This window comes from Bufo gargarizans, chromosome 5, assembly GCF_014858855.1.
Source record: "Bufo gargarizans isolate SCDJY-AF-19 chromosome 5, ASM1485885v1, whole genome shotgun sequence".
Lineage (NCBI taxonomy): Eukaryota > Metazoa > Chordata > Amphibia > Anura > Bufonidae > Bufo > Bufo gargarizans.
Window position 1 is genome coordinate 493,169,661 of NC_058084.1, and position 12,028 is coordinate 493,181,688.

The 12,028-nt window shown below is 49.8% G+C and overlaps 1 protein-coding gene across 1 annotated transcript in view; it reads left to right on the top strand.

Annotated features, from left to right (window-relative positions):
* The window catches only part of MALRD1 (MAM and LDL receptor class A domain containing 1), a 500,726-nt gene that overhangs the window by 258,587 nt on the left and 230,111 nt on the right, over window positions 1-12,028 (top strand). Inside the window, exon 28 of the mRNA XM_044295614.1 lies at window positions 1,213-1,393. Within this exon, the coding sequence (XP_044151549.1) occupies window positions 1,213-1,393 (181 nt within the window). The remainder of the gene's footprint in view (window positions 1-1,212; window positions 1,394-12,028) is intronic.

Below are 12,028 nucleotides of genomic sequence, written 5' to 3' on the forward strand. Positions count from 1 at the left end.
TGTCTGGCACTGAGCTGTTTTCACTGCTTCCCGACATAGTCAAATAAATATCCTGCAGCCGCCAGCAGGGGGAGCTCACTGCATAGAGGTTTATATAGCTGCTATTGTGTTTTATTGTAGCTTTATAAATTCATATGTACTGACCTCCCCTAGTAGAGCTGGGGATATGATGGGTATTTGGGGGTGTTTATGGCAGTTTTATAGTGTGAATACACTGAAAAATGTAGCATATGGAATGACAATCATACTTTTTTTGGGCATGTTAACAATAGCTGTCACTATTAACATGTAAAGTTTTAACATGTAAAGTTTTTTAAAAATGTTTATTTTTCATCACTTTTGGTTCATTTGTTTGGGTTGATAGCATCTCTTATTTTTTTCCAAAAATCAGCAGGCTCCAGGTGTTTATAAAAAAAAAAAGCACAAAAAACGATTGGGGGAATGTATTAACTTGGTACTCTAGTTTTCTGGTGTGCAAAAGTTGCAATTTTTTGCACCGAATTTTTTATTTTTTTTTGCCCTTCCCCACCTCCCTCACATATTTACAAAAGGTGGGCAGGCAAGGACAGCAGGACCAGGCGGTGAAACCTCTGCAGCCTGACTCATTTAACAACATGTGCAGCAGAAAACTGGCACACATTAGACCAGAATTCTATGCCAGCTGCCCTGCTGGCATAGGTTTCTTTTTATTGCGCATGGAACTCCTAACGATGCCCCAGAATTATTGCCTCTTAATAATTCTGGTGTATCATAGGCCAGCTGGGTTTGCTCTATCCCCCCAAGTATGGTGGGAACCTTAGAAAAGTGACAGAAAACTGCCAGGTCCAACCTCACCCCATTAACAGACTTTCATTTGGGGGGGGCATTCTACATTTTGCTATGGCACTTTATGATTTCTGTGCGCACACCTGGAACGATTAAATACAATAAAATGACATTTAAGCTACTTTCAGCTGCAAAACTATCAGTCTAGGCCACAGTTTTTTTGGAGTTAACTTGCAGTAGGTAAAAAATAAAAAATTCAAATAATTAAAAAAGATCCAGCCATCCATGCGTGCTGAAGCATTCTCTATTTTCCATTTTCCCCACATCCGCTACATTATTTATAGATGCAGTCTGTTGAAAATCAGTCATTAATGTGGTATGAAAATGTATTAATGGATGTCACCTGCTATGACTCATTGCTCTTAACATTTATATTTCTCTATTTAGACAGAAAATAACCTAATGAAAGTATGGGGAGAATCCGAGAATCAAGATGGGTATTGGAATAAAGTGGAAATTCGCTTGGGAAAGCTGAGACACTTTGAAGTCATATTTGAAGGCATACGGACGCGAGACTTTGGCGGAGGAGCGGCCATTGATGACATTGAGTTTTTAAACTGTTCACCATGTGAGTAGCAACATAATAAATACTGTAACTCCAATATTATCTCATCAGAGAATATCCCCCCAGTCCGAAAATATTACTTACTGTCAGTGGCGTAACTAGAGTTCTATGGGCCCCAGGGCAAACTTTAAATTGGGGCCCCCCCGCCAAGACTCCACCCCCGCCAAGACTCCACCCCCGCCAAGACTCCACCCCCGCCAATACTCCACCCCTGCCAAGACTCCACCCCCGCCAAGACTCCACCCCCGCCAAGTTAAGTTTAAAAAAATAAAATAAAAATCAGTTGCAGGTTTTTTGTGTATCCATGGACTACCTCCAGTGATACCAATTTTCTTTTTCCAGACATTATTAACGTCCACTGATGAGCCATCCATCTGCCCCACCCCCACCCTGATTGCAGACAATGGCAATAATAATGTCTGAATTCAGGGGGTGGGGCGGATGGATGGATGATCAGGGGACAACATGGATGAATCATTGCATTACTAATACTACCTACCAGTCTATAGACCAGTCCAGCAGGCAGTGAGGCAGGAGAAGATGGTCCTGGAGTGCAGTACTTCTGCTGCAATGCCCAGCGCTCGCCCTTGGTGTCTGTCTGTCGGTCGGTTGGTCGGTCGGTCGGTCCTCTTCTTTCTTCCTCGGAGAATCGCGCCCTGAGCCCTCTAATCTGTGCTGGCACAGGCACACACTGCTGGGGGGCGGGGCTCTGCCTCTTTTAAATCTGCTCTGGCGGGCTTTTGCTGCGCCTGTGCGCCTAGAGTCTACTCTCCTGAGTCCTGACGTCAGAGACTCTCATCTCGCGTGAGCGGAGGGACGGGTCACGCGGCCGTGGTCATGTGGGTGTATTGTGGGCGTATTGTGGGCGTGTGTAGCTTGAGGGAGGGCCCGGCGGAGGAGCGGCAGCAGCTGAGTGAGGGAGGACGGTGCACACAGGCAGCGCAGGTGAATCAAGCACAGATCAGTTTCGCAGGGCCCGCCTGCCGCCGCAAGCACTTGCTGGCCTGCAGCGGGCCCCCCTCCCGCTGGGCCCGGTCGCAGTCGCACTCTCTGCGACCGCGATCGTTACGCCCCTGCTTACTGTACATCTGGCCCAGTATTGCTGTGAGCTACGGTATTATAGCTTCTCTGGCCTCTGTGGTCATCGGAGCTTGTGCCAAGTGGTGCCATGAGCCCCCAGTTATCTGTATGAAGTAAAGATACCTGTACCATACCTGTACCGTTCTTTAAATCGGCACTTCATGCTTTAATTACATTGTGGTAAGAAATGTTAGCTCAACGCTTCAGTGGCTTTAGTTGTGTTAAAGGGGTTGTCCGAGTTATGAAAAAATATATATATCAATGTAAATCTGATGGGAAGCAATATATAACTAAGCTAAGCAAGTTTTAGGCAAAAAAATATATATTTCCTCATTTCCCTGGTTCTCTTTTGGCTCTTTATTTACTTGCAGTAACAACAATCTCTGAGGATTCCTCATGAATTTTTGTGCCCCCCTCCCCCTGCTTCTTCTGTATTCTATAATAAGGCTTTATCTTTTGTTCCATTTGTTCTTATCTGTTACCCAGATGTTGTCCAAGGTTCCTCATACTCAACTAGGCTTACTAAGGGTGGGTTCACACTTGTAAGGCTAGTTTCACACTAGCGTTCGGCTGTCCGCTCGTGAGCTCCGTTTGAAGGGGCTCACGAGCGGACCCGAACGCTTCCGTCCAGCCCTGATGCAGTCTGAATGGATGCGGATCCGCTCAGACTGCATCAGTCTGGCGGCGTTCAGCCTTCTTTCCGCTCAGCAGGCGGACACCTGAACGCTGCTTGCAGCGTTCGGGTGTCCGCCTGGCCGTGCGGAGGCGTGCGGATCCGTCCAGACTTACAATGTAAGTCAATGGGGACGGATCCGTTTGAAGATGCCACAATATGGCTCAATCTTCAAGCGGATCCGTCCCCCATTGACTTTCAATGTAAAAGTCTGGACGGATCTGCTCAGGCTAATTTCACACTTAGCTTTTTTTTGCAAATATAATGCAGACGGATCCGTTCTGAACGGAGCCTCCGTCTGCATTATTATGATCGGATCCGTTCAGAACGGATCCGATCGAACGCTAGTGTGAAAGTAGCCTAAATAAGCTGGAGATCTACCATCACTGATTTTCAAGCAACACATTTTCAGCATTGTGCCGTACCTGCAAAGCGAAGTTGAAATGTGCAGCATGTCAGCAAATCCTCACCATGGATCTCATCCTTTGCAATGGAGAGGATGAAGTTCACAGCTATTTCCACTACAAAAAATGCATGTGATTCATGTGATGTTTGTCACAGTTTTTGCAATGGATCTGTGGCAAAATCCCCAACAGACTTTTCTGCCATATTTAACATCCTTGTGAGTGCACCCACAAATTACAAAACTGATTTTCCATGCAGATCTTTGTGCAGCAAATCCGCAGCATAAGGCTAGGTCTACACAACGACATTTGTTGCGCGACATTTTGTTGCACCAATGTCGCGCGACAATTTTTATAATGGCAGTCTATGGTGTCGTACTGCAACATGCGACATGCTGCGACTGCAACGCGACAGTCGCAGAAAATCCATTCAAGATGGATTTTTCTGCGACTGTCGCGTCGCAGTCGCAACATGTCGCATGTTGCAGTGCGACACCATAGACTGCCATTATAAAAATTGTCGCGCGACATTAGTGCAACAAAATGTCGCGCGACAACTGTTGCGCCCTAACTGTCGCGCGACTTTTTGTCGCGCGACAAATGTCGTCGTGTAGACCTAGCCTAAGGCACACAAAGAATTAAACACACAAAGAATTAAATTTACCATGTTTTTATTGAAAACACCATGTAAACATTCACAGTGCAGGTGGAAAAAGTATGTGAACCCTTGGATTTAATAACTGGTTGAACCTCCTTTGGCAGCAATAACTTCAACTGTTTCAGTTCAGCAATATTCTTGGGATGTCTGGTGTAAATCGCTTTCTTGAGGTCATGCCACAGCATCTCAATCGGGTTGAGGTCAGGACTCTGACTGGGCCACTCCAGAAGGCGTATTTTCTTCTGTTTAAGCCATTCTGTTGTTGATTTGCTTCTATGCTTTGAGTCGTTGTCCTGTTGCAACATCCATCTTCTGTTGAGCTTCAGCTGGTGGACAGATGGTCTCACGTTCTCCTGCAAAATATCTTGATAAACTTGGGAATTCATTTTTCCTTCGATGATAGCAATCCGTCCAGGCCCTGACGCATCAAAGCAGCTCCAAACCATGATGCCCCCACCACCATACTTCACAGTTGGGATAAGGTTTTGATGTTGGTGTGCTGTACCTTTTTCTCCACAAATAGTGTTGTGTGTTTCTCCCAAACAACTCAAGTTTGGTTTCATCTGTCCACAGAATATTTTGCCAGTACTGCTGTGGAACATCAAGGTGCTCTTGTGCAAACTGTAAACGTGCAGCAATGTTTTGTTTGGACAGCAGTGGCTTCCTCTGTGGTATCCTCCCATGAAATCCATTCTTGTTTAGTGTTTTACATATCGTAGATTCGCTAACAGGGATGTTAGCATATTGTCATGGAACCATGAACCAGACGTACAACAAGAGATAGTGGAAATAAGAAGGCTTTATTGAAAATCAAGCTGTAAGCAAAAGTCCAAACGGATGGCTAAACCGAAGCAGGGTCTTGCGTAGACAGAGGTCAGGAACCAGAAGGGTGGTCAGACGAAGCCTGGATCAGGAACCAGCAGGGTAGTCAGACGAAGCCAGGATCAGGAACCAACGGGGTAGTCAGACGAGGCCAGGATCAGGAACCAGAAGCAGCAGCAGTCTTAGAAGCATGTGAACACAGGAGGACCAAGCAAGGAACTGAAGCCACAGACCTCCTATATATATGAGCTAGGCATCCAGCTCCTCCCAGTGGGAAGGAGAAGCCGCAGGGTGGGAGGCTACAAGAAACCCAGAAACCAAGATGGCCGCCAGCACATGTCAAACGAAGGAGAACAGTGAGAAGGTAAGACCATGACAGTACCCCCCCCTCAAGGGCCCCTCCTCCGCGGAGTAAGGAACGGTTTCTGAGGGAAGCGTGCGTGGAAGGCTCGGAGCAAAGCAGGAGCATGGACATCTGCGGAGGGAACCCAGGAACGCTCCTCTGGACCATAACCACGCCAATGGACCAAAAACTGCAACCGACCGCGGACCAGGCGTGAGTCCAGGATATTGCTCACCTCATAATCCTCACGATTGCCCACTTGGACCGGACGGGGCCGAGGAACCGAGGAAGTGAAACGATTACACACCAATGGCTTCAACAGGGAGACATGAAACACGTTGGAGATCCGCATGCCAGGAGGAAGCGCAAGGGCATAGGCTACCGGGTTTACCCTGCGAAGCACTCGGAAGGGACCAACAAAGCGAGGCGCCAGCTTGGGAGTGGGCACTCGAAGGTTGAGGTTGCGGGTGGACAACCATACACGGTCTCCGACCTGGTAGGAAGGAGCGGGCGCTCGTCTGCGATCAGCCTGGAGTCTCTGGCGCTGCGCAGAGACCTCAAGGGACCTCTGGATCTGTACCCAAGAAGCACGTAGGACGGAAAGGTGATCCTCCACAGCCGGAATATCCTGGGGAGAGAATACCTCCGGTAACACGGCAGGTTGGAACCCATAATTGGCCATGAAGGGAGACGTCCCAGAGGAAGAGTTCACCGCCGTGTTCCTGGCAAACTCAGCCCAAGGCAGGAGGTCAACCCAATTGTCTTGGTGATCGGAGACATAGCAACGAAGGAATTGCTCCAAGGCCTGATTGGATCGTTCTGCGGCCCCATTGGACTGAGGGTGGTAGGCCGAGGAGAAAGAGAGATGAATCCCCAACTGGGAGCAAAAGGCGCGCCAGAACCTGGACACAAACTGACTCCCCCGATCCGACACAATCTCCTTGGGCAAACCGTGCAACCGGAAGACCTCCCTGGCGAAAATCGTGGCCAACTCTTGTGCAGAGGGTAACTTCTTGAGAGGAACACAGTGGCACATTTTGGAAAACCGATCCACAATCATGAGAATGACCGTATGGCCTCGGGATGCAGGGAGGTCCACAATGAAATCCATCCCCAGGTGTGACCATGGGCGCTCCCCGGTGGCTATGGGTTGCAAAAGGCCCAACGGAAGGTGCCGAGGGGACTTACTCTGGGCACAAACGGAGCATGCCGCTACATATGCGGCGATGTCGGAACGTAGAGAAGGCCACCAGAACAGACGTGAAACAGCCCAGGACAGCTGATTCTTTCCAGGATGCCCCGCGGCCTTGGAGTTATGGTAGGTTCGCAACAACCGAGTGCGCAACTCCTCAGGCACAAAACACCTGCCGTTGGGTCTCCCAGAGGGAGCACCAGATTGAGCCGCCAAAATCTGCTCACCCAGGGGAGAGGTCAGGCTGGTGCGAATGGCGGCCAGGATCTGATTCGGAGGTATGACCGAAGTCGGAATCGACTCCTCCCCGGACAGCTCGGAGTACTGCCGTGATAAGGCATCCGCTCTGATGTTCTTGGAACCGGGTAGGTAGGAGACCACGTAATTAAAACGTGACAAGAACAGAGCCCATCTGGCCTGACGTGGTGTCAATCTCTTGGCCTCAGAAAGGTAGGTCAGATTCTTGTGATCCGTCAGGATGAGAACCGGAACCACCGAACCCTCGAGCAAGTGCCTCCATTCTTTAAGGGCCTGCACGATGGCCAATAACTCCCTGTCACCAATCTGATAGTTGCACTCCGCGGAAGACAGTTTCCGGGAGTAAAACCCACAAGGAAGCAGAGGACCCTCTGGTGTTCTACGCTGAGACAGAAGGGCGCCTACTCCCGTCTCAGACGCGTCCACCTCGAGGACAAAGGGCAACCCAGGGTTGGGATGCGACAGAATCAGAGCCGACACAAAGGCGGACTTTAGAGCCTCAAAAGCTCGGATGGCCTCGAGCGGCCAGACCTGGAAATTACTGCCCTTCCTGGTCAGATCCGTGAGAGGCTTGGCTAGCATAGAAAAGTCCCTGATGAACTTCCGATAATAATTGGCGAAGCCCAAAAAGCGCTGCAGGGCACGGAGACCACTGGGCTGGGGCCACTGTAAGACAGCCGAAACCTTCTCAGGATCCATGGAGAACCCCTCAGCGGAAATGATGTAACCTAAGAAGGTTACCTGGGATCGGTGAAATTCGCATTTCTCAAGCTTACCGAACAGCCTGTTCTCTCGTAACCGTTGCAACACTCGTCTGACATCCATAATGTGGGCCTCCATGGATTCAGAATATACCAAGATGTCATCCAAATAGACCACCACACACTGCTGCAACAGGTCACGGAAAACATTGTTGATGAATTCCTGGAAGACTGCGGGCGCATTGCACAACCCAAAGGGCATAACCAAGGATTCATAATGACCGGTCCTGGTGTTAAACGCGGTCTTCCACTCATCGCCCGCCTTGATCCTTACCAGGTTATATGCCGCCCTCAGGTCGAGTTTGGTAAAGACCGTGGCCCCTTTGAGGCGATCGAACAACTCGGAAATCAAGGGTATCGAGTAAGCGTTCTTGATCGTGATGCGATTGAGACCCCTGTAATCGATGCAAGGCCTCAACTCACCGCCCTTCTTTTTCACAAAGAAAAATCCAGCCCCTGCCGGGGACGAGGATTTGCGAATGTGTCCGCGTGAAAGCGCCTCCCTCACGTACTCCTCCATGGCCTCATTCTCCGCTACCGACAGTGGATAGACTTTGCCACGAGGCGGAACGGCACCAGATTGTAACTCTATGGCACAATCGTATGGGCGGTGCGGAGGTAGGGCAACCGCGCGCACCTTATCGAATACATCCCGGTACTCTTCGTATTCAGGAGGCAACAGAGAGTCCGAGGAAGTACACAGCAACTTGACAGGCCCATGGATGCAACTAGCCCCACACTGCGGTGACCACGAGAGGATCTCGGCCGATCTCCAATCGAAAGTCGGATTACGCTTCTGGAGCCAGGGGTACCCCAAGACCACCGAGTAGTGTGGAGACGAAATCACCTGGAGACAGACAGACTCTCTGTGAACGGCACCAATGGCTATCCCCACTGGAAGGGTCTCATGAGTCACGTGTGGCGGCAGAAGGGGTCTGCCGTCTATCGCCTCAAGAGCCAGTGGGGAACCTCGAGGCTGCAGAGGAATGGAATTGGCGGCAGCGAACACACTATCAATGAACAAACCACCAGCACCAGAGTCCACCAACGCCTGGGTCGTCACCGAGCCCCCGACCCAGGAGAGGACAACAGTGAGTAGTGGTTTGTCAACACGGGAAACCGGGGACGAGGAGACTCCACCCAAGATCTGCCCCCGACAGGATCTCAGGTGCGAGCGTTTCCCGGACGGTTCGGACATGCCAACCGAAAATGCCCACCGAGACCACAGTACATGCATCGGCCCTCGCGTCTCCGGAGTACCCTCTCCCCCTCGGACAGGCGAGCAAACCCCAGCTGCATGGGTTCACCCCCAGACAAGTCATCCCCAAGAGGCGTGGGAGGAGAGGGAGGCACGGGTGGGACAGCAAACGTAGGCGCCAATCTGTTAGAAGACCTCCGCAGGCTCTCCTTAAAGGAAGGTCTCTCCCTGAGTCTGGTGTCAATCAAAATCAGGAAAGAAATAAGAGACTCGAGCTCCACTGGTAGGTCCTTAGCTGCAACCTCATCCTTCAAGGCATCCGAGAGACCATGAGAGAAAGCAGCGACCAGAGCCTCATTATTCCAGCCCACCTCTGCTGCCAGGGTACGAAACTCAATGGCGTATTCAGCTACGGATCGTGAACCCTGTCTGATGGACATAAGGAGCTTCGCAGCAGAGGCAGCACGAGCCGGCACATCGAATACCTTCCGAAGAGAAGCAACAAAACCGGAAAACTCGGCAACCACCGGATTGTTGTTCTCCCATAAAGGGCTGGCCCAGGCCAAGGCCTTGTCCGAGAGCAGCGAGATCAAGAAGCCCACCTTTGATCTCTCAGTAGGAAAGGCATGTGGCAGCAACTCGAAATAAATGCCCACCTGGTTAAGGAAACCTCGGCACTGAGTTGGCTCTCCCCCAAAGCGCTGTGGAAGGGGGGCAGAACCGGTCATACCCCGAGACACCGCAGGCGCAGCAACAGGTGTCGGGGTAGACTCTGGCGCAACAACCGGAGCGGCAGTAGGAGCGGGCCCAGGAGCGACAACCGACCCATCGGCAACGGAAGCGAAATGAGCCGTGCGTTCAAGCAGGGTTTGCAACGCCACAGCGAACCGACCCAACAGGTGATCCTGCTGATCAAGTCTGGCAACCAGCGTAGGTAGCGAGGATGGCCCTGTACCGTCAGAATTCATGGCTTGGTCCTAATGTCATGGAACCATGAACCAGACGTACAACAAGAGATAGTGGAAATAAGAAGGCTTTATTGAAAATCAAGCTGTAAGCAAAAGTCCAAACGGATGGCTAAACCGAAGCAGGGTCTTGCGTAGACAGAGGTCAGGAACCAGAAGGGTGGTCAGACGAAGCCTGGATCAGGAACCAGCAGGGTAGTCAGACGAAGCCAGGATCAGGAACCAACGGGGTAGTCAGACGAGGCCAGGATCAGGAACCAGAAGCAGCAGCAGTCTTAGAAGCATGTGAACACAGGAGGACCAAGCAAGGAACTGAAGCCACAGACCTCCTATATATATGAGCTAGGCATCCAGCTCCTCCCAGTGGGAAGGAGAAGCCGCAGGGTGGGAGGCTACAAGAAACCCAGAAACCAAGATGGCCGCCAGCACATGTCAAACGAAGGAGAACAGTGAGAAGGTAAGACCATGACACATATGCCAGGGACTTTTGTAAGTCTTTAGCTGACATTCTAGGACTCTTCTTCACCTCATTGAGCAGTCTGCGCTGTGCTCTTGCAGTCATCTTTACAGGACGGCCACTCCTAGGGAGAGTAGCAGCAGTGCTGAACTTTCTCCATTTATAGACAATTTGTCTTACCGTGGACTGATGAACAGCAAGTCTTTTCGAGATACGTTTATAACCCTTTCCAGCTTTATGCAAGTCAACAATCCTTAATCGTAGGTCTTCTGAGAGCTCTTTTGTGCGAGGCATCATTCACATCAGGCAATGCTTCTTGTGAAAAGCAAACCCAGAACTGGTGTGTGTTTTTATAGGGCAGGGCAGCTGTAACCAACACCTCCAATCTCATCTTATTGATTGGACTCCAGTTGGCTACACCTCACTCCAATTAGCTCTTGGAGATGTAATTAGTCTAGGGGTTCACATACTTTTCCCACCTGCACTGTGAATGTTTACATGGTGTGTTCAATAAAAACATGGTAACATTTAATGCTTTGTGTGTTATTAGTTTAAGCAGACTGTGATTGTCTATTTTTGTGATTTAGATGAAGATCAGATCACATTTTATGACCACTTTGTGCAGAAATCCATATCATTTCAAAGGGTTCACATACTTTTTCTTACAACTGTATGTCTTGACTATGTATGTGGGTAAGTAACTGGCTCAGTGATAGAAAACAGAGGGTGGTTATTAAAGGTACACACTCAGACTGGGTCACTGTCACTAGTGGGGTATAACAGGGGTCAGTATTGGGCCCTATTCTCTTCAATATATTTATTAATAATCTTGTAGAAGGCTTGCACGCTAAAATCTAAATTTTTGCAGATGACACTAAACTGTGTAAAGTAATTAACACGGAAGAGGACAGTATACTGTATATATACTACAGAGGACAGTGTACTGTATATATACTACAGAGGACAGTATACTGCTACAGAGCGATCAGGATAGATTGGAGGCTTAGGCAGAGAAGTAGCAGATGTGGTTTAACACTGACAAATGTAAAGTTATGCACATAGAAAGGAACAATGCAAGTCACTTGTACATACTAAATGGTAAAACACTGGGTAAGGCTACTTTCACACTAGCGTTCGGGCGGATCCGTTCTGAACGGATCCGCCCATAATAATGCAGACGGAGGCTCCGTTCAGAACGGATCCGTCTGCATTATATTAGCTAAAAAAAGCTAAGTGTGAAAATAGCCTGGGACGGATCCGTCCAGACTTTCAATGTAAAGTCAATGGGGGACGGATCCGCTTGAAGATTGAGCCACATTGTGGCATCTTCAAACGGATCCGTCCCCATTGACTTACATTGAAAGTCTGGACGGATCCGCACGGATCCGCACGCCTCCGAACGGCCAGGCGGACACCCGAACGCTGCAAGCAGCGTTCAGCTGTCCGCCTGTCCGTGCGGAGGCGAGCGGAGCGGAGGCTGAACGCCGCCAGACTGATGCAGTCTGAGCGGATCCGCCTCCATTCAGACTGCATCAGGGCTGGACGGCTGCGTTCGGGTCCGCTCGTGAGCTCCTTCAAACGGAGCTCACGAACGGAAACCCGAACGCTAGTGTGAAAGCAGCCTAACACTGACATGGGAAAGGACTTAGGAATTTTAGTGGATAGCAAACTAAACTGTAGAAACCAGTGTCAGGCAGCTGCAGCCAAGGCCAATAGGATAATGGGTTGCATAAAAAGGGGCATAGATGCCGTTATGAGAATATAGTCCTACCACTTTACAAATCACTAGTCAGACCTCACATGGAGTACTGTGTACAGTTCTGGGCT